Source organism: Lissotriton helveticus, chromosome 1_2, assembly GCF_964261635.1.
Source record: "Lissotriton helveticus chromosome 1_2, aLisHel1.1, whole genome shotgun sequence".
Classification (NCBI taxonomy): Eukaryota; Metazoa; Chordata; class Amphibia; order Caudata; family Salamandridae; genus Lissotriton; species Lissotriton helveticus.
This window is the reverse complement of record NC_136058.1, coordinates 103,407,618-103,433,340: the sequence shown is the minus strand read 5'-3', so window position 1 is coordinate 103,433,340 and position 25,723 is coordinate 103,407,618. Positions and strand designations below refer to the sequence as shown.

The 25,723-nt window shown below is 49.0% G+C and overlaps 1 protein-coding gene across 1 annotated transcript in view; it reads left to right on the top strand.

The window, feature by feature from the left end:
• Positions 1-25,723, top strand: part of USP1 (ubiquitin specific peptidase 1) — a 124,216-nt gene that overhangs the window by 33,522 nt on the left and 64,971 nt on the right. Inside the window, exons 3-4 of the mRNA XM_078669550.1 lie at positions 13,888-13,995; positions 16,490-16,650. Coding sequence (XP_078525676.1) covers positions 13,888-13,995; positions 16,490-16,650 — 269 coding nt within the window. The remainder of the gene's footprint in view (positions 1-13,887; positions 13,996-16,489; positions 16,651-25,723) is intronic.

Here is a 25,723-nt window from a genome sequence, read left to right as displayed (position 1 = left end):
CGGCCCTTCTCAGGGCCGTCAGTACCGCCCAGAGGTGCTCGGGCCAGTGGGAACTGTACACTGCGATATCGTCCAGATACGCAGCGCTGAACTCCTCCAACCCTGCCAGTACCTGGTTCACCAGCCGCTGGAAGGTGGCGGGGGCATTTTTCATCCCAAAGGGCATCACCCGAAAATGGTAGTGACCATCCGGGGTGGAAAACGCAGATCTTTCCTTTGCTCCCTCGGTGAGGGCGATCTGCCAGTAGCCACTGGTCAGGTCGAACGTGCTAAGGAAGCGAGCAGCCCCGAGGCGATCGATGAGCTCGTCGGCTCAGGGGATGGGATGTGCATCAGTTCTGGTGACTGCGTTGAGCCCGCGGTAGTCAACGCAGAACCTCAGCTCGGGAACAGCACCGGGGGCGGCTGCCTTCGGAACCAGGACCACGGGGCTAGCCCATGGGCTGTCAGAGGCTTCGACCCCCCCGAGGGCTAGCATCTTTGATACCTCGGCCTTAATGCAGGCCCGGACTCGGTCAGGGACGCGGTAGGCTCTGTGTCGTACCGGTGGGCTGTCCCCGGTGTCCACGTCGTGGACGCACCAGTTGGTGACGCCGGGGGTGAGGGAGAAGAGGTCCGAGAACTGTCCCAACAACTGGCGACAGTCCTCGCGCTGCTCGGGAGAGAGGGAGGAGGAGAGACTCACCCCCTCTACGGAGTCATCTCTTTCTTTCACGCACAGGAGATCGGGGAGAGGCTCCGTTTCTTCTTCTCCATCGTCAGTGGCGAGGAGCAAGCTCAACTCGGACCGGGCGAAGTGGGGCTTGAGGCGGTTCACGTCAAGGACCCGCAAGGGGTTCCTGGGGGACTCTACATCAATGGTAGGTCACCTGACTCTTGCGCTCCACTACCTTGAAGGGCCCTGTCCACTTGTCTTGCAGGGCACAGGGCTCCACTGGGGCCATCACCCAGACCTGTTGTCCGGGCTGAAACTCGACCAGAGTGGCATTCTGGTCGTACCACCGTTTCATTTCTTCTTGACTGGCCTCGAGGTTGGCCTCGGCCAGTTCTCTGAACTTCCTCGTCTGGTTCAGGAGGGCCAGAATGTATCGAAACACATCGGGAGGGGGCTCTGGCGCCGCCGTCTCCCACCCTTCCTTGACCAGGGTGAGGGGTCCCCTGACGGGGTGCCCGTAGAGGAGCTCGAAGGGACTGAACCCCAGGGACTTCTGGGGGACTTCGCGGTATGCGAAGAGGAGACAGGGAAGGAGGACGTCCCACTTACGCCTCAGGGGCTCTTCGAGACCCATGATCATCCCCTTGAGGGTCCGGTTGAATCGCTCAACCAGACCGTTACCCTGGGGGTGATATGGGGTGGTAAATTTGTACGTCACCCCACATTGCTGCCAAAGGGACTTCATGTACTTGGAGATGAAGTTGGTCCCTCGGTCGCTGACGACCTCCCGGGGGAATCCCACCCGAGAGAAGATGGCCATGAGGGCCTGCCCCACCACGGGGGCGGTCACCGTTCGGAGGGGAATGGCTTCGGGATATCGGGTGGCATGGTCCACCAAGACAAGGATAAAGCGGTGACCCAAGGAGGTCCGGGGGTCGAGGGGGCCCACGATATCGATTCCCACCCTTTCAAAGGGGGTACTGACCACAGGGAAGGGCTGGAGGGGAGCCTTGCGCTTCCCCCCGCTCTTTCCGCTGGACTGACAGTGGGCCTCCACATCGGAGCGCATGCCCGGCCAGTAGAAGTGGGTGACTAGGCGGTGATACGTTTTGTCTTGGCCCAAGTGTCCCGCCAGGGGCACATCGTGGGCCAGGTTCAGGAGAAAGCCGCGGAAGCGTAGGGGTACCACCAGCACTCGGGCTGACCCTAGCTCGGCTGATTTTTGTTCGCTATACAAGAGGCCGTTTTCCCAGTAGACAAAGTGGGAGCCGGACTGGTCACCGGCGGCCTGGGCGGCGGCCTGCTGCTGCGGCCCAACCAAGGATGGACAGGAGGTCTGTTCTAGGCAGAATTCTTCTCGGGACGGTCCTCCTTCCTGGCGCCACTGGGCCAGCTCAGGAAGGTCGTCCAGGCTCGGGGTCGGTTCGACGCCGGGGCCGAGGGACCCTGCGCCGGGGGTCTCAGAGGATTCAGGGACCTCGGGGGTAGCCGGTGCTGCCTCTAGGGTCGCCCCTTCAGGGGTGGCCTCTTGGGCGGTCATCGACCGGGTACTCACACAGGCCCACTCGGGCAGGCCCACCATCTCCAAGTGGGTCCTTTTCTCAACCCGCTGCCATGGGGAGCTCTCCAGATCGTTGCCGAGCAGGCAGTCCACGGGCATGTCTGAGCGGACCGCTACTCGTAACTCTCCAGAGACGCCCCCCCATTCGAACGGGACTTGAGCTATCCGGCAGGTGCGGACGGAGTTATCAGCTGCGATCACCCTGCAGGAGATGTGGGGACAATCTGGGCTTCGGTGACTAGGTGCCGTTTGACGGCGGTGATACTGGCTCCAGTGTCTCGGAGCGCCCCTATGTGGTGGCCATTGACAGTCACCTGCTGTCGGTACTTCTCGGTGTTGTCGGGTAGGGGGGCTCCTGGAACCATCTCTCTATCACCCAGGGAGACTAGCATCATAGCTGCTGGATCAGCCCCCTCTAACTCTTCCTCCCCCTCCTCTTCTAGGGCTACTGAGGTAATGTGGCGCACTGGGGGCCCTGTAGCGGCGGGCTTCTTCGGCAGACGTGACTCCCGGTGGCCTCCCTCTCATGCTGCTGCAAGGGCCATAGGAGCGGACCTACAGCCTTCTCGCGGTGCTGGCGGGGACCAAGGATCGGGCAGCCTTCTTGCGGTGCTGGCGGGGACCGAGGATCGGGCAGGGGCTCATGCATGCAGCCTGCCAGTAGCTCACCGCATCCTGCCTGCTTTCACCTCTTGCCTAGACCCTGGATGCCTGCTAAGCCTGATATCTGTAATAATACTGCAATCACAACTCTAAGGCTGAGAACAACCATAAGGTATTTTATTTATTCCACTCGTCTCACATTTTTTAAAACCGCCATTGTTCTTAAGGGCAGGGGTCACTAACTGAAACCATAAATCCCTGCCTGTACCTTCCAGACGCCCACGAGGCTCCTCGGCATAACTCCTCCACACAGGTCCATCAAGATAGAGATAGGACTCCCTCCCAGAAGGCCCTTCCCTGCTCTCAAAGCAAGAACAACAAACAGAGGACTACTGTCTCCGACTCCCCTTCTTGGCGGCCACTTTAGTCTGCTCTCTCAGTGGCGGCCATCATGGACTAGTCAATATCACTACTGGAGCATGACCTGGGAACTGGACACATAGACTAAGTACACTACCGCGCACCCTACTTAGCTTATATCGACACGATCTTGTGATAGTGTCTGCCTTCTATTGCAGCATTTTTACATCTATTTTGTTTTTAAGCAATTGTTTTTTTACCTGTAATGCACCGACTGCTACAACATATATTTTTGGATGCTCACAGTGTACAACGATTTGTTTCTTATGTATTGGTCCTATAATCTGTTGTCATGTAATTGTTTTTACCTATACGCACCGACTGCTACCTCATATATTCTTGGGTGCTCACAGCTTATAACTATTGGTTTTACGTATTGGTCCTATAACCTGTTTCTATGTAATTGTTTTATCTGTAACGCACTGACTGCTACCTCATTTATTTTTAGATGCTCATAATCCACAACTATCTGTTTTTATGTATTGGTTTTATAACCTGCAATGCACCGACTGCTACCTCATATTTACTTATGGGTGCTCACTAGTATTACCTGGTACATTTAACTCCTGTACTGCAACAGTTGCTACCGCATATATCCTCTGGTTGCTCACGATTTTGTCACTTGCGATTCATGTGACTTACTGTTGCTGTTGTATTTTGTCCAGTATACTGACAGCACCATACAACTACCTGTACTCGGTACGCTTAGGCAAACTGCACCCGTTTAACTTTTAACCTCCTGTAAGGCACCGATGACTCAATACACCCCCATCCCCTTCACCCCCGACTCCACTACCCTCACCCGCAACGACACCCCCTCCCCACACACCAATCCTCAGAACTACACACATACCATTAACACTCATCTCTCTCCCGACATCACAGCTCCCACCCACACTGCTCTCACCCACAACCCCGCCCCTTCCCCTCCTACCAACTCTCACACCTACACACATACCACTAACACCCTTCTGTCCCCTGACACAACAGCTCTCACCCACTCTCCTCTCTCCCCTGACATCACCCTCAACACCACCCCCTCCCCTTTGACCAACCCTCGGACCTCCACACATACCATTAACGCTCCTCTCTCCCCTGACATCACAGCTCCCACCCACACTCCTCTCTCCCCTGACAGCACCCTCAACACTGCCCCTACCAACCCGCGGACCTCTACACACTCCATAAACACACCTCGCTACCTTGACATCACCGCTCCCACCCACACCCCTCTCTCCCCTGACATCACAGCTCCCACCCACAACCTAGCTCAGCTCCGGAACGACACACACAACGACAATTCCCACCCTTTATCCCCTCCCATCCTCAGCCCCCACTACCCTCTGACTAAATATGCAGAACTCACTTCCTCTCTCTACTTAACTCCCCCACCTCTCAACAGGTCCACCATCAATCCCACTTCCCCCCCCCCCCACTCTCAGTCCTCATTACCATTACTGCACCCCCACCACCACTAACTTACACCCAGCCTCCACCCTGCTCTCTCCGCCCTCCACCAACCCCCTCTCGACCTCATCCATACCGCCTTCGCCCAAACTCTCTCTCCTCCCTAACTCCGGCCCGTACATGGACACTGACACAATGGTGCCCTGCACGAACACCAGCCTATCCCCCCTCCGGCTCGCTAATTCACGGGTCAGTCTTGCACCTCTGATCCCCGCTCCCACCGCCATCGCATACCCCACGCTGGACAAGATCATGGCCAACCTCACCCAGGTCAAAGAAGAACTGCACATCATCAAAGATCTTCTCTGCACAAACCCCATACAACTCTCACCCAACTCAACCCAACCCACCAAGTAGGTCAAGTGGACTAATTACACTTGAACCACTACTTCGGACTTTTAAAGAATATGCACAGACCTTACTCCCTGCTCGACCTCTCTGTTGATCTGTATTATCTGTATTTTTGATCTACATCGATTTGTGCTGTTAGCTTTACTGACTTAGCTGTGTGATTAGGATCTTGTACTCTCTCTATGTAAAGCGCTCTGATATCTGCAAAGATCTTGTTCGCGCTATATAAAACTTTCAAAATAAATAAAATAAATAAAGGGGCAGCGGGGGTCATTGGCATAGTGCCCTGGTTGCTGGCAATGATAGCAGGCTTGGCTGACTCGGGGCCCTGGCTTAGCTGGGGGGAACCCTGCGCGCGTGGTGGGAGGCGAGGTGCCAGGCTGGTTTCTGGGGGGGACTGCGCGGGGACCCTACCTGGGATCCCCTCTGTCTATTCTGATTCCCCCCTCCCCTCTGGCGGGATGGTCCTTGTTCGTTTCGGCCAGAGTCTCCCCCGGGGTACTCTAGTGCTCACCCAGCGATCGGCCTCGACGGCCAGTTTCCGGGGGTCAGCCAACTTGCTGTCCAGGAGGTGCTGCCGGAGTTCCACAAAGCAATTCAGGGACAAATGTTCATACGCAATGAGGTCGATGAGTCCCTCAAAGGTGGATACTTTGCTGCCCTTGATCCACCCTTCCAGGCCCCGGCTGTAGAAATTGACATATTCTACCCATGTGGTGCCGGGGATCTTCTTGCATTCTCGCAAGCGTTGGCGGTACATTTCTGGGGTGAGCCCGTACCTTGTGAGGAGGGCCTCTTTCATGTGGCTGTAGGAGGTCTGTTCGGCAGGCGGTAGGTCGAGTAGGGTGTCTCTCCCCTCACTCAGGAATCGACCCCACAGCCCGGCTCCCCAATCTTTCTGCGGAACTCGATGGGAGGTCATGGCGACCTCGTAGGCCTTGAACCATTGCTGGATGTCAGCGTTTTTGTAATATTCTTTGACCACATCCTTGGGGATGTGGACCTTGGGTTCCACCGGGGGAACGGACTCCCGGGTAGCTGCTGTTCGGTTGTCTTCGTTCTGGGCCTTTAGTTCTATTTCCAATACGCTGCGCTCGTGCTCCAGCTGGAGCTTCTTTCCGTCATGTTCTCGCTGGAGTTTCTTCTCCTCCAGTTCTCCTTGCAGCCGCAGCTGCTCGATGGCTAGCTTCTTCTCGGCCAGCTTGAGTTCTCCTTCCATTTTCAAACGGGCTAGTTCTAGCTCGTGGTTTCGGTTGCGTTCTCGGTCGGTCATCTCTTCTCGAGACAGACCTCTCTCGGTGCTGTGAGTCCGCGTTGGGGACTCTGCTCTTTCTTGCTCTGGGGCGTGGGTTTCGATCAGGGGTGCTCCCCCTCCATCGGCTTCTGTCGGTGCTGGAGGTTGGGCTCCGGTCTCCACCCAGGCTGTTAGAGCTTGTTGGAAGTCCTCTTTGGTGTTTAATCCCGTTGACGGGATATGGAGATCTTTGCAGAATTGCTTGAGCTCACGGTGTGAATAGTCTCCCAGAAGCTCCATCTGGAAGGTGGTCTTGTCGCTCGTGATGCTCATTGTTGTTCTTCGTTTGGGTAGTGTGTCAGTGCTGTACGATCCCTAGACGTAGGTTCTTATCGCGGCGCTGCCACCAATGTTAGAAGGGGCGATCCCAGAGGGCCAGGTTATGTTCACCCGGTCAACCCAAGACCCACCTCTTCCACAGAACTTGCCGAGTCTTGATTGTGAGGTCCTCACCGGGGAGGACTTCGCGTCTAGGATCGTACACACTGAGCTCACACCACACTACGAACAGACACCACACCGTTGGATTCTAGTAACAAGTTCTTTATATAAGCAATAAATGAAGAAGCACTCTTATACACACAGTGATCGAGGGACCACAAAGTCTTTGAGGATTCGGGAAGGGGGAAGCGGGACAGTCTTTTAGTCTCCGGGTCAGTACGAGGCGTACCCTGCGCACAGCTCTCAATCCTCGAGCCGGGGGATACGGGATGATAGTCGTACCGACTGCTTCACCTCTGTCGGGTCGGCTCGGTTGTGATGGTGGTCTCGATGGTCCAGCCGGACCAGAGTACTCCTCGAGCCGCGACGAGGTCAGCAGGGCTCGATCTGGAGAGGTTCGTGAGAGCCGCGACCGCATCAGCAGGGCTCGGATGGTGGCAAGTTCAGCTTGAGCCGCGACAGCGTCAGCAGGGCTCGGATGGTTACAGTTCAGCTTGAGCCGCGACAGCGTCAGCAGGGCTCAGAGGTTCGGGATGAGTCTTCTTAGGTTCAGCCGCGATCAGATCAGCAGGGCTTCAGGTCCAAGATACAACTACCCGCTAGTTGTCGGGCGGGCCCAGTTATAGTCCTTTTGCTCTTTGATCTCCCGACCCTCGCAGGCAGAGGTCTCCTGCCCGGGGGGCTGGTCGTTGGCGGGGTCCGGCGGTCGGCTCTTTGATCCCTTTGAAAGATGGGTCCGGGAATTCCCAGACGCCAGCGGGTCTGGAGCCAGCCCTCGGGGAGGCCAGAGGGGTGATCGAAACTGGCCCACAGGGGAGGGCCAAAGGTGTGACAGAAACCAGCCCCTCAGGGGAGGCCGGAGGTGCCATCGAAACTCCCTGGCTTATCTCACTCGGGGAGCCCTTTACCCCCCAGCCGGGACTGGCGCGCCTTTGGAGTCTGGGGTTCGCTGGGGCCGGGGTCACGCTAGGCCCAGGGAGACAGGGATGACGGGAAGGGAAGATGGCGTCCGAACCTTGTGGGGCATGCCATGTTAGGCGCTCGGAGCCGGACGTGGAGCGGGAAGGGCAGGCCTGGTCGAGGTTCTAGGGGGATCTAGGCTTAACTGGAGTAGGACGACCAGGCTCGGGGTGTAGGCTACACTAGCGGGGAGGCTGCGCAGGGGACTCTGGGTACAGGCCTACGCTCACAGGGTGTGGAGGGACAGAGAAGGACCACGCCACGAGGCCGGGTCCAACACCGAGTCACTGGTTATAGTTGGCGCAAGTAACTATAACTCACACCCTTGCCATGTACTCCTTATACCCTCATATTTTACATCACTCATGTCATGTTTAGTGACTGTATTGATAACATCCGGCATGCAGATGTGGCCAGGCCCTGCAGCCAACCTAGAAACGTGTACAGCTGAAGTATGATTAGGTTTGGTCATAAGATCTTACTTTACATTATAAAAACCTAAAAAATACGTAGGTCTGGTGCTAAGATTTTTTAACTTGCATTAAAAAACTTCTACATTTACTAAAACCGAGGTTAAAGTGGAGTTATATGTAGGTAATGTATTAGTATAAAAACAAAAAAAAACACTGATTCATCAGTTGTACGTAACTAACCGAAGTATAACTTGTACCCTCACGATGCACTGTTTATGTTCTCCTATATTACGTCTTTCATCACATATTTGATGACATCTTAAATCTATGATGGTGCAAGCTACACAGTCTCTACTAATGCTTCCACTTTGGATAGGGTGCCACGGATTCTGTAGAAAAAGAGCAGAGGCATTACATTTGGAATAGCAGCCCAAAAAGAAGTTTCCTGGAACTAGTAAACAGTAGGTAAATAGCAATAGAAATTCAATTAAGATCACCCCCATTTCAATGTGCATGTCCTGGTTTTACACTATAATTGTGAAGACACGCTAATGGGCGTGCACATCACCGATAAGTATAAGGAATAAAGTTTAGTCACAGAGGTTTGAAATTAATTTTTATTTACTTGTTGCTGGATTATTTGTACTCAGTAAATGAACACTGTGTAAGTAAAACGTTAGTCCTTCCAAACAGTTAGGGTGACCACTGCGGTTAAACAACATATGTATGTCAAAATGAATAAGACCTACCTTCGTGTTTTCAGGAAGACACAAAACGGCTGCTACGCAGTGTTCCACCAATGAAATTACACAGCTCACCCTAGAAATGTGGATAAAGTGGCCATTAAATGGAATTGCAAAACAGTCAGACCTTCGATGACCCGGACAGATGAAACTTCTCTTGAAAGAGGACCACTTAATCAAAAAGCACATAGTGTTGAGAATTGGACTTTGGCTCTTGAGCTAGTCCTATGCCCCACCTTTATCACCAGGTTGAAAATGAAGACATCCACCATGAGTGCTTAAAGTTAGTGTACAATAAAGAAACGGGAGCCCACAAGCGACATAACCAGGTGATGAACAGAGTTCCAGAATGTCAAAGCCAGCCTAAGCCGAATGCAGGCACTCATAATTTGAATCACACCATAGTCCAATTTAAAAAGAAATACATGTATTAAAAGTGTGTATAATCACATATTACTATTCAATGAATATGCATGGGGATATGACCATATGTGAAGCTGGGAGAATGGCACGTCATTCAGAAATTCTGTAATGCTTAGGATTCATGCCACTGCCCAGCAGCACAAATTCCAGGGCCCAGAAGTTTGTGTGTTGGGTGCTGCCCCGTACACAATGTAGATTGTTAGTGACTATCCAGCTTGCAAGCTGCTCAGGCATTGCTGCTCCTCTCGCCCACTCCAGCCAGGAGAAAAGGCTGCTAGTTTTCTTTACTGCAAGGCGGGGAGGCACCATCGTTGAATTTTGAAGGCTCAGGTGGCACTGACAGTTGTGGTGTTAATGTTGCCTGACGAGTCCAGCTGCTCCTGCACCCATCCGAACCTGTACATTTTAAAATGGCAGACTTTGTATTTGTGTGAATGAAGCAGTGTGAGGGAGAGCGGGCAGCTAGTGAGTAAGTTGAGGCCATGTATGCCGGTGGCCAATATCTTACTCCCCTCAGTCATTGAACCAGTCACTCCCCTTCTGCCTCAAGTGTCGGTTTTTCGCTCTAGCAGGTTTTCCTCTATTAATACGCTGCTTCAGTCTCCTTTAAAACCGAAACCACTTGTCTCTCCATCTGTCTGCTTCCCCTTCACTCCCACATGCTTCCAACTTGTTTTTCCATTTCTCACACATCGCCTTTTTCATCCTGTATAATTCTCTTCTTAACTGTGCAGTCACTAGCACCTATTCTTAGCTTTTCAAACTTCATCCCAATTCATACCTCATTTACTGCTGTGCTTGTATCTCCTTAACTCACCCTTTCTTATTTCACTCCTCCCCATTGCTACATGTTTATTACTTTGGAGTAAAGCACTATGTTTCAAGCTTTTAGTTTGAATTTACATACCTATGTTATAAATGTTAATGTATCACTCAAAAGTAATACCATTAGTAGTTGAAAGTGGATCTGTAACGGAACCCTGATTTTCATAGGTTTTTCAGAAATGCATAGATTATGGTGCAACACCCTTTCCAAAAATATATATGGTTTCATTCAGTACCATAACATTTGGTAATAGTAGCACCTACTACTTGCATCACTTAAACTGAAGAATTGCACGTTTAACAAATCAAGTTGTATAGCACTGCAAGGCCGTACTTAAGGCAGACCGCTTGCTACAACTGTCTGACATAAGGTATATGAATTAAATTGTCCGACAGTATAGGATCATTATGGACCAAATCCTTAGCTATTTCACATATTCCCTAGCCTATATCATACCCCAACAACTAACCACAGGGCTGACAGTTGTTTCAATGATATCATCCTTTTGCAAATGTTTCTTTAAAGCCTTTACAGAAACAGTACTGACTTGAGCTGACTTTCTTAGGGCCTTTCTAACGGGAGGTTGAGGCGCAGGTTGTGTGGTAAAGAGGGAAGTAAGGAGCTAAGACAACCAAAAGGGAAGGTTCATGCCTTCCAGAAAGAGGTGATTGAATTGACGGCTAGAGCTTCACAAAAGAGAGCGAGGACAAGTAGATCAAGATAGATTCCAGGGGTCTGGTTTACTAGTAGCGAAGCGTCCTTTATATGGTATTTACTTGACGGTGTTCCTAGGGGTCAGAAATGTATAAGGATGTGTGTGGCGTTTTTTGCATTACCCATCGTTTCTAGCAAACCTTGAGCCCAGCTTAGCTAGATTGTGCTCTTTTTGACACTGAATGGATGACTGTATGTGTTATGGGAAGTCTTCTGGAAATTGCAAAGTTGGCTCACCTGCCTCCAAATGGCTGTGTATACCTGGTGTCATTGCTGACTGACACATTAACTCCTAGATACCATCCCCTCTAGATGTTTTAGCCCCTTTTACAAAATATTGTCTTTGGTGCTCACGCTTCAGCCCTGTGGATTGCTGCTGAATGACATGATGCAAAAACTAAGAAAACCGAGCAAGCCTAGCGGTTTAATTACTATTTAGAAAAACCCACTATTTTCAGTAACTTAAGACCTATACACTATCAGGGTAAGCCAGGAAGTCAGAGGTGATTATTAGATCGAAGCCTACCAGAGTACGCAGCTGTCTGGTTTGCTAACCTCATTTTTGGGACATTTTGAAGGATTCCCTGGGAATGTATTCCGCCCATTGCTTACCATTGGCTTTGTGTTTTGTAACTCACATTTGCTTGCTTTTCATTTGCTATTTTTATTTGTTTATTGCTGTCCAGCTTGAGTTCTTCCCTCCCATAGACCATAGTCTATTTACTGTATACTTTCATGAGTGCTCGCTTTCTGTATACAGGCTTTTAAGTCATATTCTTATCTTGTCACATTTGCTGTGCATTCAAATACAGAGGCTAAATTAGGCTCTGTCGTCCAAGGGAGCCGGGTGTTTGCTTTTCTTTTTCAGACTTTAAGATGAGAGAATTTGTGTGACAATCTTGCTGTGAAAGGAAAGATTTTTTTTCTAGCATACAACATTTTTTTAATGTCTGTAAATCAACTGTGCAGCTATTTCAGAATATATCCGAATTAGGAAAGCACAAATGAATCACATTTGTGTGTAATTCTGAAGTGTGATTGGACACAAATATTTTAATACGATCAAAAATCAGTACACCTGGTGATGACATTTACACACATCATTTGTGAGCTGTATACTATTATCAGTAAAACTGTATGTCTCTGCAAATGCTCATTTCAATTTTAAATATGTTGTCTGTAATGGCAGTGCGCTGCCACATCAGGCGTTCTCCACACTATGCCACTCTACTCTAGACCACTCCACTCTACTTCACTATCCCCATCACTGTATGCCACTCCACCCTATGACACGCCACTCTGATATGCCACTCACTTTACGACATGCTGCTCTGCTCTACACCACTGCTCCTCTCTGCTCTACACCACTGCACTGTGCTCGACTTCGCTCAACCGTAATCTACTCTCTACGCCTTGTCTACTCTACTGTATGCCACTTTACTCTACTGTACCCCACTTTACTCTACTACACGCCATTTTACTCCACTTTACTCCGACACTGCTTAACTGTACTCCAGTATGCCACTCCATTCTCTGCCACTCCACTTGACAACACTCCACGCCCTACATGACACTCCACAACACTAAATGCATCTCCACTCTGTGCCACTCCATAGCACACTATTCTACGGCATTCCATGTCACTCTAATCTACGGCATTCTATGTCACTCTAATTTCCGGCATCCCATGTCACTAACCTACGGCACTCTATGCCACTCTGCAACACTTTATGCCACTCTACTTTCCGACACTTTATTCCACTCTGCTCTCCAACACTTAATGCCTATCTGCTCTATGACACTGTCACTATACGCTACTACGCTATACCACTCCATGACACTACCACTCCCTTCATGACCCTCTATGCCAATCCATGGCATTCGTTGACATTTTATAACCCTTTATACTATTGTCACTCTACTCTGTGCCTCTCTATTCTATGCCACCTGCCGCCGCTCTTCTCAATGCCACTCTACTCTCTCCATGACACTTTACACCACTGCACTGTACCTCCCTCTGTCACTCTACGACACTCTATGCAACTCTACACCACTTCAGTAATAGTACGACAATGTATGCCCCTCCACGCTACGTCACTCTACTTTCCTCTATGCCATTAACTTTTAGCCATGCTAAACAGCAGCCACGCTGGTTAAAACACATTTGCAAAGACAATAGCTCTTTCTCCTTTGCCAATGCTAATTAAAATAGCCGAGAAACTTTCGTCTACATAGGCGGAGTGGATAGGGTCCCACTATCAGCAGCTTGCTTCACATGTGTTGAACACCCTATGCTAACCTTTCCAGTATTAATTTCAGTCCTTTTATTAAGTACTAAATGATATGTCCTTGTTTAACATGTCTTGTCTGTAGCACGATTTGCTTGTAAGCCTGGCAAGTGTGTCCTTTAGTAACAAAAACAGATTCTCTTATTTCCCCGAAGCTTAAAAGTCAGAATTTAGACATCCGTTTTTTAGCCATCTGAGCTTCAACCTGTCCACTACTTTCTCTGGTTAGCTATTAGAATAATTGAAAGGCTAGTGGTTGCCTTTTTCTAGGTGGTTGGCTGAGTTAAGGCCCTGTGCGTTACCGTCAACCCCATTGCTGCATTTAGTGATTTGCCACTCAATCTTATTTTATCAATGTAAGACTAGTTGTCTCACAAAGTTACAACAAAAACTTTTAAGTGGTGACTGAGAGATGTAGTACCTACATATTAACTTAGGCCTGAGTTAGTCTGGCGAATGGGTACTCCAACACAATCATTACAGGATTCCCATGTGCCTAATTATAAGTGCATTAGGACAGGTGTGTGGGGGGGGGGGGGGAATATCTGACATTTGTGACGCAGTACCCATCTATGAAACTCTAAATCAGGCCCTCAAATGCCATCTGTTTGTTTTTTTGCTGTCACTATGAAGTCTGTGGTTGAGTTGGTTTTTGTTGCTTGCCTTCTTCCTCTTCGTGTTAACTGCTTTCCTATTTTATTGCATAACTTGTACCCTTTTCGTTGAAGGTACTCTACTATTGTCCTGGTTTTACTACTGGTGTGAAGCAGTTATTCCAGACAGTTTCAAAGAAGAAAGCTGTATTAAAGGGTGAACAAGATCAAATGGTAGAAAAGGTAAATCCTTAAAATTAGTAAACGAGATATGAACTTTGGCATTGCATGCGCTCGTTCCACACTTTTCAACTTCTGAATTACACCACATTGTAATAATGGAAGCATTATGTGAAAATAAACATAGTAGTTCTCTCTAACCCAGTGACAGTCGTCGAGATGGTTGAATTGTGTTCCCTTTTGGAAACATTCCATATTGATTGGAGGTAGGATAAATGAAATGTCTAGTGGGTAGACCGGCTTCACGCATGATGTTTGAAAATGTGCTTTCAGCAAACAAATTAAAACCAGCATCTCTAAATAGATAAAACATTATTGTTCTTGGGTTCGATGTAGCATATATTAGAGACCGAAGGTAACCATATAGCAAAGGTTAGACCGGAGGGGTGGGGGCTGTGACACTAGCTCATTCTTTTGAAGGAATTCTTCCTTTGTGCCGTCGATCTGCTGGGTCAATATTTTATTGCACAGCAAAGTCATTTGAAAATCCAGTTCTCCATCACTTGAACGGTGTGAGCACTTCACATCATAGATACTCTGCTTTGCTTTACCAGAGTGATGGTAGCAGGTGTGGCGCCCCTAAGAATGAATGGGATCTACAGCTATCTCCTTAGATGACATATTCGCATTTGTTATGTTTAGGGATTGTGCTTTATGTGAGAAACATGGCCTCTCATAATCAAACTCACCAAAAAACGATAAAATAACAAGTTTTGCGTGTTTTGTGGGGCCCACACGCTTGCAGACTTATTGAAATGTGATGAACTGCTTCGACAACTATCATGAGGCTGGTGCTTTGGAGAGGTGGTTACTCACTACAGCATCACACATTTGTCAGAGCGGTGTTTACAGAGACTTTAGTGCCTCTGGTGTGATTCCTCCTCCAATTCAAACAAACGTCTTCGTACATTCGAAGCAGGCAAGGCTCATCCACAACATGAAGCTTCCCGAATTTTGTGGAAAATAGTTTATTAATTCCCTTTTTCCCGGTTCATAGGGTGCTCTGGCACCACTGTATAATGCAGTACAAGGTATAAAATGGTGCAGAATGTAGATCAGCAGTGAAGACCTCCATGGATAGACCCACTGACCATAGTCTCTGCTTCGTATATGATTGGACGTTATTCTGATAGATGGGAGTCTTAGTTCGGGAATTTGAATGGACCAATAGGGTTGGTGCTTCAGGGTCATCGTGCCTGGACATCACATGCTTTTGCTTTTCTGAGTAGTGTCCTTTTGTACTATTGTTTAAGGCTGTTATGGAGAAAGGTATACAATGGCTGAAGAACTAAGAGTGACAGTAACCTCTAGCACCTTCAGTTACTACTCGTTGGAAGATTTCCAAGGATAAACTCCAGAGCTGCAGCAGCATTGATTGCGTATTTTATGGCTTCAGATGTTGTTTTAATTTGTTTTTTATGTAGCCCATTAAGATGTTAAAGTTTCAAAAAATAAGAATATTGCCTCTGTCAGATCAATTTGCATCAAGTTTACAGCGTAGGGGTGCTCTCTGGTGTGTTGATGGGCGGTAAATGCCAGGTCTGCTGAACACTCATGCTTTGCAAAGATTAAGCATTTTAGTTTTACGCTTTGTCATTTTAAGTTATATAACCTGTCATAGTTTTTGTCTCAAACTTTATCATAAGCCTTCTTTAGTTTAGATCGTTGGTGTTCCTTGGGTGCGATTAGAGACTCTTAAGCATTCCAGTGATTATCGATCTAGTCAAGAACTAAATTCACACACCGTGAACACAGATGAGTATCATTTACAGACGGTGTTTACTGAAACATTCATCCCTTTAACCACAGCACCTAGACTTGAGTTTTAAAGGAAAGTGACGCATTAGAGTTAGAATAAGGTAGCTGCTCTTTTTTTTTTTTTTGTTAAAGATATTTATTTTTGTTCACATTTTTAATTTAGGATTTGGCCTCTGTTCCTTTAGTATAAGTACATTTTAAAGGCAACTCCAGCACATGGAAAAAGACATTTATATCACAATAATTGTATTTATTTTAGTTGCTTGATTTAGGTTTAAGGTTACTATTTTATGTAATATAATTTCAATTTAACTTGGGACTAGAGTTAGTATGTTATTTAGGGCTGTACTATAAATATACTTTATTTTGGATAATAGTAGTAGGATTAGTAGAAGGTCGTTTTATACATATATTTTTACTGTAGGATAATACAGGGTCAGCTTAATATTAATTGCACTTACGAATGTAATTTAGTATAGTTATGTTTAGGATTATGGTTATGGATTTAAGTAAATAAATGTTAGGGATATGGGTCATAGTAATAGTATCTGTAAGTAATGGGGGACGAGTTAATGAGAGAGGCAATTAATGATGTTCAAAGTAATGTCATACAATCATTGCAGTGATTCTGACAACCCAATGTAATTGTGGCCCTTGCACACTGGATGTAAACAAGGGTTCAAAATCATTAATTTGTACTAAATTGTACTTTTCCATTTGCTTTTGCTGTACCTTTCAGGAAAGTAAGAAAGAGGACTTACCAGCAAGTTATGAACTTATCTGTGGTTTGCACTCCTTGATGCTGTCGATTGAGCAGCTACAGACCAGTTATCTTGTGAATCCAGAAAAATTTGCGGATGAACTTGCAGCTCAGCCTAAAAGGCTTTTGAATACACTGAGGTTAGTCTTACCAACTTGATAACACTATTTTCCTATATGCTTTGATTTTTGTAATTATTAGCATCCATCTCTTGTTCCTAAATGGGTACTTAGGATATTTGTGTTTCCCATCGTGGCATAACATAAAGTGTATTTGTAAAGCGCACGTTCACCCGTAGGTATTTTGGCGCTGAATACAGTGTTTATTGTTACTAAACTCAATGGTACTCATTTTATCGACCTCACATGGATGAAAGGCTGAGTTGACCCTCCGGGATTTGAACCTGTGACCATGATGTTGAACACAGGCCCCTGTAGTGGACGCATTAGTCTACTGAGTCACCAGACCCAGCTCTGGAAAAGCATGGAAAAGTAACAATCTTTCTCATGAACTCTTGAACATTCTTAACTCAAATGCAGTATATGAATATTCAGATGCTACTGTTCTAGCTGTGGCAAGCTTTCACCATTATTTCTTACATCATTCACATTGCAAAGTTGTGCTCTGAATGGGTAGTGTCATGTAAATCCTTGAATAATGACAAAGAGTATGTTAGACTAACTGTTCCAAGGAAGCAAAACAAGACTGCAACACCTAGAATGCGTTGTGCTATCACACAAGAGTCATGGACTGGAAACGCTGTCACTAATGACCTGGAGGAAGGTGTCCATTGTAGTGGTGATGTAAGCCAAGAATTACTATAAGCACTACAGTGATGGGTCTGAGGTTTCCACCTGAGGCAAACATGGGGCAACCCAAACGATAAATCTCTGGACACAATAGTGGGTGTATAAAGCCAACCCAGGACAGGGCTGGTGCAATCCAGTAACCACTGACACTACAGTAAAGAATCTATCTGGTTCAGCAAGAAGTAGAAACAGTACTTCTGTAGTAGGGGAATCTCTGTTATAGTCATAATCTAGTGAATAGTCCCGCTCATGAACGTGGACCCCGGAGCAATCAAAAATAATCTCTTAAGTTGTCTAAAAATGCAGTCCTGCACAGACACTTAAGAGAGAATTTAAAGACAAATAATGCAGCCTATATCCACAGGCTACACTGTCCAGTACTTCAACTAGACATTCCACCAAAACCACAAACGGCACAGCCTGCCAAGTTTTCGTCATAGAGAAAAACGTCCCCTTTTACCAACAAAGCCTCTGGAATGATAGAGAGGAAGAGGAGGACAGACAAGCCCGATAGGCTGACATTATGTGGCTCAAAAAGGGATACTGTGCCTTTAAGAAAACTTTCTGAGTATCCCAGAATGCCCTGCAGGTTCCATTTACTTTCAGTTCTTTTTTCCGGCTCCTGCTAGCAGGACCCTGGAGCATTGAGCTCTCCCTTTTTTGGGTTTGTTATAAGAATTTTTTGCACTTTTAAAGTGTGTGAGTGTTTACACTCGACGTGGGACCCACACCCTGTGTGTATCCTGTGCCTCCCTTCTACTCATTTACCTGAGAAGTGTGAGATTTGCCAGACCTTCTCCTCCAGACCCTGAGAGACAGAAAGAAGATCAGGCTCCAAGGACTGGACGAAAGAAGGCTGCAGAGTCAAGGTGGGTCTGGGCAGGCTGGATCTACTTCCTCTGCCCATGCTGAGGCCTCTGGGGGGCTCCCCAGCGTCAAGAAGGCCAGAAAGCGTTGCCGTTCTCCGTCGACGTCGATGCCATCGACGCCGTCGAGAGGCATGATGGCGATCTGGTCCCCGTCTCCCCAGGGCTCTGGGTCGAGTCGACGTTCGGTGTTGAGGGGACTGACGAGACCGCCGTCGAGGTCGCCGCCGAAGAAGTCATCATCATCGGCCTCGTCATCATCGACGTCGTAAGGATTCCAAACGGCGTCGGAGCTCGCCGTCGAGGCGACACCGCCGTTCGCGCTCGGCATCGGCTCGGCATCGACTCGGCGTTCGACGTCGACTCGGCGATCGGTGTCGAAGGACACGTTCGACGTCGAGGCGCAGATCTTCAGCGCCGAGGCGCAGGTCTTCAGTGTCGAGGCGGCGAAGCCTGTCGTCGAGGCATAGGTCGTCGACGCCGAGGCGACGTTCGTCGGCGTCGAGGAGGTGTTCTTCGACGCCGAAGAGGCGCTCGGCGCCTAAGAGGAAGAGATCATCCTCCAGGAGGCGTTCTGGAGTCAGGAGTCCTTCCAGATCCTCCGGGGCACGGCGGCGACGTCGGTCACCGACGGGGGCGCTGCCTCTCGATCGCCTACGACAAGGAAGAAGATGAGGGAGTCACCGGAAACGGTGTACTCTGTGGTGTACTCGACCCCCAAGCCGAAGTCTCCTATCCTCCTCCACTGCCGAAGGAGCCGCCGCGCACTCCTTCACCACCACCTCCTCCTGTTCCTCCACATGCACTGCCACGGCCTCCGAGGTCGGTCTCATTGATGCACCTCCCTATGCCGCCTAAGGGGACACCTCTGCTGAGGTACCCGGTCAGGCCGCCACCACAGGCTCAGCCGCAAGCACCCGCGGAACGCCCAAGGCCTAGAAGACCTAGATCTCGCTCCGGACGGAGAGGGAGATCAAGGAATCTCCGTCGCTCATCGACGAGATCCAGACGACGCCATAGGAAGGGTCGGTCTAGGTACAGCATGTGTTCGTCCAGCGCAAGGGATTATTCACCAACTCTATCAGAATCCCCTCGGATGAGAGTATCCCCTGTGGAAGACGTGGTCTCCTTTCAGGAAGTCTTGTTGAGGGGTGCGAGCAAGCTGGGCATCCAACTGACTGTGTCCACGCCTACGACCTCTGTAATATTTGAGACTCTCCACAAGAAGCACCTATCCAGGCCTCTGTTGCCCTTATTGCCTGGATTAGTGGAGTCCGCCATGGAGCTCTTCCTCACTCCGGCGGTGGCGAAAGCAGCCCCCTCTAGGCTGCAAAAGAAGTACAAGGCTCCTGATGCGGACCCGGCTTTCCTCCGATTGGATCCAACTCCGGATTCCCTAATTGTGACGGTGACAAGGAAGCAACACGCCACCACCCCGTCCTCAAATGTGCCTCCGGACAAGGAGAGTCGCTGGTTGGACTCGGCAGGCAGGAAGGTGTGCGGGATAGCCGCTACCTCCATGAAGGCTGCCAGTGCATCGGCGCTGTTGGGGCGCTATGATCGGGCGCTTTGGGAGTCCCTCCAACAGTTCGCCAACCTCCTCCCTCGGGAAAAGGAGGAGGATTTTATGGATTTCCTGAATGAGGGATTGCTGGTGTCGAACCAGCTGATCAGCGCAGCTGCAGACTCGTCGCTCCTGGCAGCCCACGGGTACTGCCTTGGAGTTAATCAGAGGCGCCACGCTTGGCTCAGACTGACGTCACTGAAACCTGAAGCCCAGCAGAGGGTGGCCAACCTGCCCTTCTCGGGCGAGACCCTATTCGGGAAACACGCCGACGATGAGATGGCCCGCATGAAGGCGGAGGCTGAGACTCTGACGGCGGTGGGCTTGGAGAAGCCCAAGGAACAGAAGAAGAGCTACTGCCTGTTCCTGAGACAGTACGGGGCACAGGACAGAGGGCGAGGTCAACAGTCTGGACAACAGCAGCAGCAGCAGCAGTTCCAGAGGAAGCCCTTCCAGAAACGTCAGAGGGGCAGGGGTGGTCAGCAGTCTGCCACTGTGACCAAAGGCCCGGCCGGGTCGAGGGCCTGAGTGATTACTTCCCCGTCATCCGTTACCCACTCCGGTTGTGGGAAGCGGTCAATATTTCCTGACAGAGTGGAGAAAAATTACTCAGGACAAGTGGGTGCTGAATATTGTTTGCAATGGATACAGTCTTCGGTTCACCAGCCCGCCTCCAGCAATTCCACCGGTTTGCTCGCAGTTTCAGCTGCGCAAGCTCCAAGCGGAGGCCGATACCCTGTTAAGGAAAAGAGCGATAGAAGACGTCCTTCTGTCTCAAAGGGGAAGAGGTCTGTACTCCCGGTCCTTCTTTCTGGTCCGCAAAAAGGACAATAACGAGTTCAGGCCTATTCTGGATTTGCGACAAGCGGATTCGCAGAGAAACATTTCGCATGCTGTCTTTGCACCAGATTTACCCTCAACTGCAAAGGGGAGACTGGCTGTGCGCGATAGACCTACAGGATGCATACTTCCACTTGCCCATTGCACAGAAACACCGGAAGTTCCTGCGATTCCAAGTGTCATGTAGCTCCTGAATATCCTTATATCGTGTTAAGTTAGCATAGGTACATTTGAGGTTTAAACGCCATTTTCCATTCTTGCAACTTCTGCACACGACACTTAATTGTTGACTTAGCTTTCAACCTAGTAGTTTGCCGTGGTTTATGTGAGAATAATATGTTATTGCTCTGATATCAGCTTTGCTTAATAAACTATGTCTGCACGAAGAGTGCTGAAGTTTCAGGAACAACACGATATGGAATTGTTATGAGGTCTGATCTCCACGCCTTCATAGTCCTAACACAAGTGCAGCCTTTGCCAACTCTAGCTTCAGGCGGGATTGATATTGCTTTGCATGAGACACATAGAACAGTCTTTTGATGCGATGCACATGCAGAGAGAGCTGGTGTATGCTGATGTGATTCCTTCATGCTAGGACACTAAGGTATGGGCCCGCCCTAAACCAACCCAAAGAGACCTTCTTAGCTAATAATATAACGAAAGAGTGTTCATGAGTTCCACGTACCCTGAGGTACTGTAAGTTCATGTTCTGGTTTGTCTAAGCATTGGGAGTTTGATATGTCCAATGAGACACTGTAGCTAGCTCGGTAAGGGGTGAGTTGGGTACTAAGGTGAGTTTTGGGTCACCCTAATTCGCCGAGGTTCCACTCCTCTGTGCACAGTTCTGTGTGAGAACAGAAACCCTGCGACATGGCGCCCAACGGTTTCGGTGGTCTTATATCATGACACTCGAGTAGTATATCATTCAATCCTTAACCCCTTCACCTCAGTTTCCGGAAAACGGGGTGTCGGTGAAACCTACCTATTTCATGGAAATAGGTCTTTTTTCAAGCTTGATTCTTACTAAACGGTTTCTTTGAATTACTACCCAGTTGTGCTACAAAGTATTCTTTGTTTTTCTGTATTTCCACTGATATCATGGTGGTGGCCATTGCGCAACATAGCCGCATTGCGGTGCGCAACCACTTGCAGACTTATCTAGTCCCATTGGAGGGCATGGCTGTGGTTTTTGTGGTGTGTGCAGATCCGGCGTACCCGTTTGAACTGTTTTACTCTTGGGTTACGTTTCCGGAGGTGGATGCGAATTCTCGAGTGTTCCTCCACTACACACCCTCCGCTGTACCGGCTGAATATACTCCGTACAGGGCACTGGAAATACCTATTAATCATTGGCAGCATCGCGTTTGGTTTGATGGCGCCCTCCCCCACTCTGTCAGCTGCGAGGTTAGGCCCACTCTCCATTCCAGGTACCGATTGGCCTGCTTTGGGGGGGCTTTACCCCGCACCCGAATCACGGCGCATGTCCTCTAGCGGATGTTCGTAGACTACATGTGGTCGCGATTGCTGTGATTCGAGCGTTAGTACAATACATAGGTCGTCATCTTCCGGGAGGTCCACCCAGGGGTGCGGCCGTTCAAATGGAACATGGCGGTTTAAAATTGAATCCTGTTATGGTCAATTCGGTTTTTGGTAAGCGTCCTGATAAGGATGACTTTCCCTTTTGGCTTGCCGAGAAATTTGACCAACTGGAAGCTGTGTTCCCAAATTCTACTCCTGCTGATAAACATAGGATGTTAACGATTACTTTACCTAAGGATTTAGCACCCGAATTAGTCGACTGTGAGAGCTGGGGAAAAACTTTTGCGGCAGTTTTTACGAGGTGCTTCGGCACCCCGTCGATGACGCAGCTGCCCGAGATTGTCAAACGTGTTCAGGATGATCACGGACCGGAGGCCGCTGTTGAATTGGGTATGCGCCTGTGTGGTTCGTTTGAGATCGTTAGCGATCTCATACTCTCCAATGTTAAAGGAGACGCAGTGAATTTTCAGGTGTCTAATGCTTTGGCACTAATACCCGATGCCGAGAAACCCCGCCAGTTGGCGAAGATTGTAGTGGCCGCTTATAAAACTATCGGTCGCACAAGTAAAGGTTTGAAGTATTTTGCGGTCAAGGAGAAGAAACAAACACAAGTACAGTCTGCTGCGGCAGATGTACAACCAAAGTCCAAGAAACCAAATTGGCCTCAGAAACAGAAACAGGGGAAGCAACAGCAGCAGACTCAGGTTTCTTATCCTGCTCCGCAAGTTTCAGTTCCTGCGCCGACTGAGAAAGTTTATGATTTGCGCGACCGCGCGATGATTAAATCACCTGATCGATTTCAGGGTTCTGATCAACGCTCTCCTCGTTCCTTTCAGGACTCATCGGCCCCGAAGACCGGTGGAGGAGGAGGCGGACGGGGACGTGGTGGTCAACAAGGACGTGGCCAGCCCCGCCAGGCAGACGGCGCGGCGAAGCAGGAGGATTCTGCGCAAAAGCGACCACAGTTTGCAAAGAAAAAGGTCGCGGCCTTAACAGCGCATAGATATGCCACAGATAGTGAGAACGCAGCTTCAGAATCTGACGTGGGCTCTGACCTTGCTGGACAGCGCGGCGGAGATTACCATAGTGAGAGAGGCGCTGCGTCCACTACTGAGGGTGACAGCGACTGATGTCTACGTTGTAATCGAAACAGCCGATACTAGACTTGCTCCCCCTGAAAGACTTTATGAAATTGTCCTGTTAATTGAAGGTGACATACAGCGTACCGTCAGAGGGGTATTTTGGGAGAATCTTTCTTCTACATATGATATTTTGCTTTCGGAGGATGACTGGCCCCCACCTTTTGTGCTCACGGCGCCGCGAGGGGAGGAGGTAATCCTCCCCAGTTTCGCGAACACTGTCTCGAAAGAGCATGCGCAGCATTTTGCAGAAGAATGGGCTCGGGCTCTCGCACCGGCTCTGTACCGTAACCAATGTGGCTGGGATAAATTGTCGCCTTGCCACGAAATCCCGTTGCGGTCTGAGCCGCAGCCTCAACCTCAATATCCCATACGGCGTGAAGCAAAAGCTTCCGTCGCTGAAATCCTTGTGCAATTGGAATATCAGGGAGTTATTGAAACGTGTGTGTCACCGATGAATAATCCCCTTTTTACTGTGACCAAACCTGACGGATCATATCGTTTGGTATTGGATTACCGGCATTTAAACTCGCATTGCCGTAACTGTGCAGTACAGAATACTCACGGCTCTGCCCTAGTGGATAGTCTAGTGCGTAAGCGTTTCAAAACAACGCTTGACATATCCAATGGTTTCTATGCCCATAGATTGGATAGCCTTAGCTCCCAATGGACAAGTTTTACGAGCGCTGATGTGGAAAAACGCTTCCGACGACTCCCAATGGGCTACAAGAATAGTCCTGGTGTTTTCACCTCCAGGATTGTTACTCTATTGGAGAATATCGACCCGGATGCATGTTCGTATGTGGATGACATTTATCTCACGGACGACGAAATTTGGATGCATCTGTGTCGAGTGAGTTCGATTGTTTGTAACTTTGCTGATATGGGTTACAAGTTTAATTTTGCAAAATCGCACATTGCAGAACACACAGTGTTGTTCCTCGGCTATGAGCTGAACAACGAAGGTAGAGGTTTGGCTCCTCACTTCTTGGAGAAATGCGCTCAATTGCGCGCTCCTACAACACTGAAAAAATTACAGTCTTTACTGGGCTTTTTGAATTTCGGAAGGACATACATTCCGGAATATGCCCAACGTATCAAGCCGTTGTATGCTTTGATACAACCAACTTTCTCGAAATCATGCTGGCTGCCTGAGCATTCAGCCATTTTGCAATCCTTGCAGGCTGATCTGCTCGCATCTAAATATTTACTGACTCGTGATAACCACACCAACCTGGTCATAAGAATAATTCCTCGGACGGTGGGTTTCACGTACCTCACTTTTAATGAAGGAGACACAGTACCTATTGCTTACAAGTCACACTTGTACACTTCGGCTGAATTGCGGTTTCCCACTGTGGAAAAGGTTTTAACTGCTGTACAGATGGCGATTCTTAAGGAACGAGCACTGTCGCTGGGGAAACGCATGTTAGTGGTAACACCCTGTCCTCATTTGGAGGCGGTCACAAAAGCCAGTGTACCAAATTCGGAAGCTTTGCACCCTCGGTGGATTCAGTGGGCTGCGTCATTGACATCCACGGATGTCACGTTTATTTTTGGCGCCTCTTTACGGTCGCAAGAGTACTTGCAGTATGAATTCGTTCATCCTGCTCCTCTGGCTATGCGACCGTTGGAGGACTTCCATTGCATCATTTACACTGATGGGTCGGCGCAGGTTGCGCATGGCTCTAAACATGCCTACGTTTCCGCATGCGCCATTGTGGTCGGTGCTATGTTGAATGACGAGTTCATCTCCAGGGAAGTGCACACGTTGCCCCTGGGCGATTGCACCGCACAATTAGCGGAGCTTCGTGCTCTCTTACTAGCGTTGGAGTACGCGGATCCAAGTGTTACTACTCTGATTGTAAGTGATTCTTACTACTGTGTCCAGTCTTACAATGAAAACTTGTTCTTTTGGATTCAAAATGATTCCAAGGGTAGCACAATAAAACATAAAATGATCTGGGTTCGAGTGGCAGAGCTTAAGGCTATGTTGCCCCTCGTTTATGTAATTCATACTCTCGGTCATCAGCGCGTAGGAGTTCACGCTGTTGGCAACTCGCTTGCTGATGAAGCAGCGAAATCAGCAGTATCTACATACTTAGTTGCAGCGGTTACTAGGTCAAAAACCAAGATTGATAGCGACATCTTGGCAGCAGTTGCTGCCTCTGAGAAGGGAAGTAAGCATCCTGCGGGATTCCCTTCGAAGTACAAATACCACTTAAGTCCCGAAAAGGTTCCTTTTGTGACAATTCCTGATGTTGGGGAACGGCTGATTCCCAACTCTGATCGCAGAGCAGACTTGATTACAGCGGCACATGAAGGTGTGGCGTCTGCGCATGCGGGCGTCTCGGCCACTGTAACTCAATTACAACAACGTTTCTGGTGGCGGGGACTGTACAAACAGACGCGTGATTATGTCCTTCTTTGTGACATATGCCAGCAGATTAAACCTT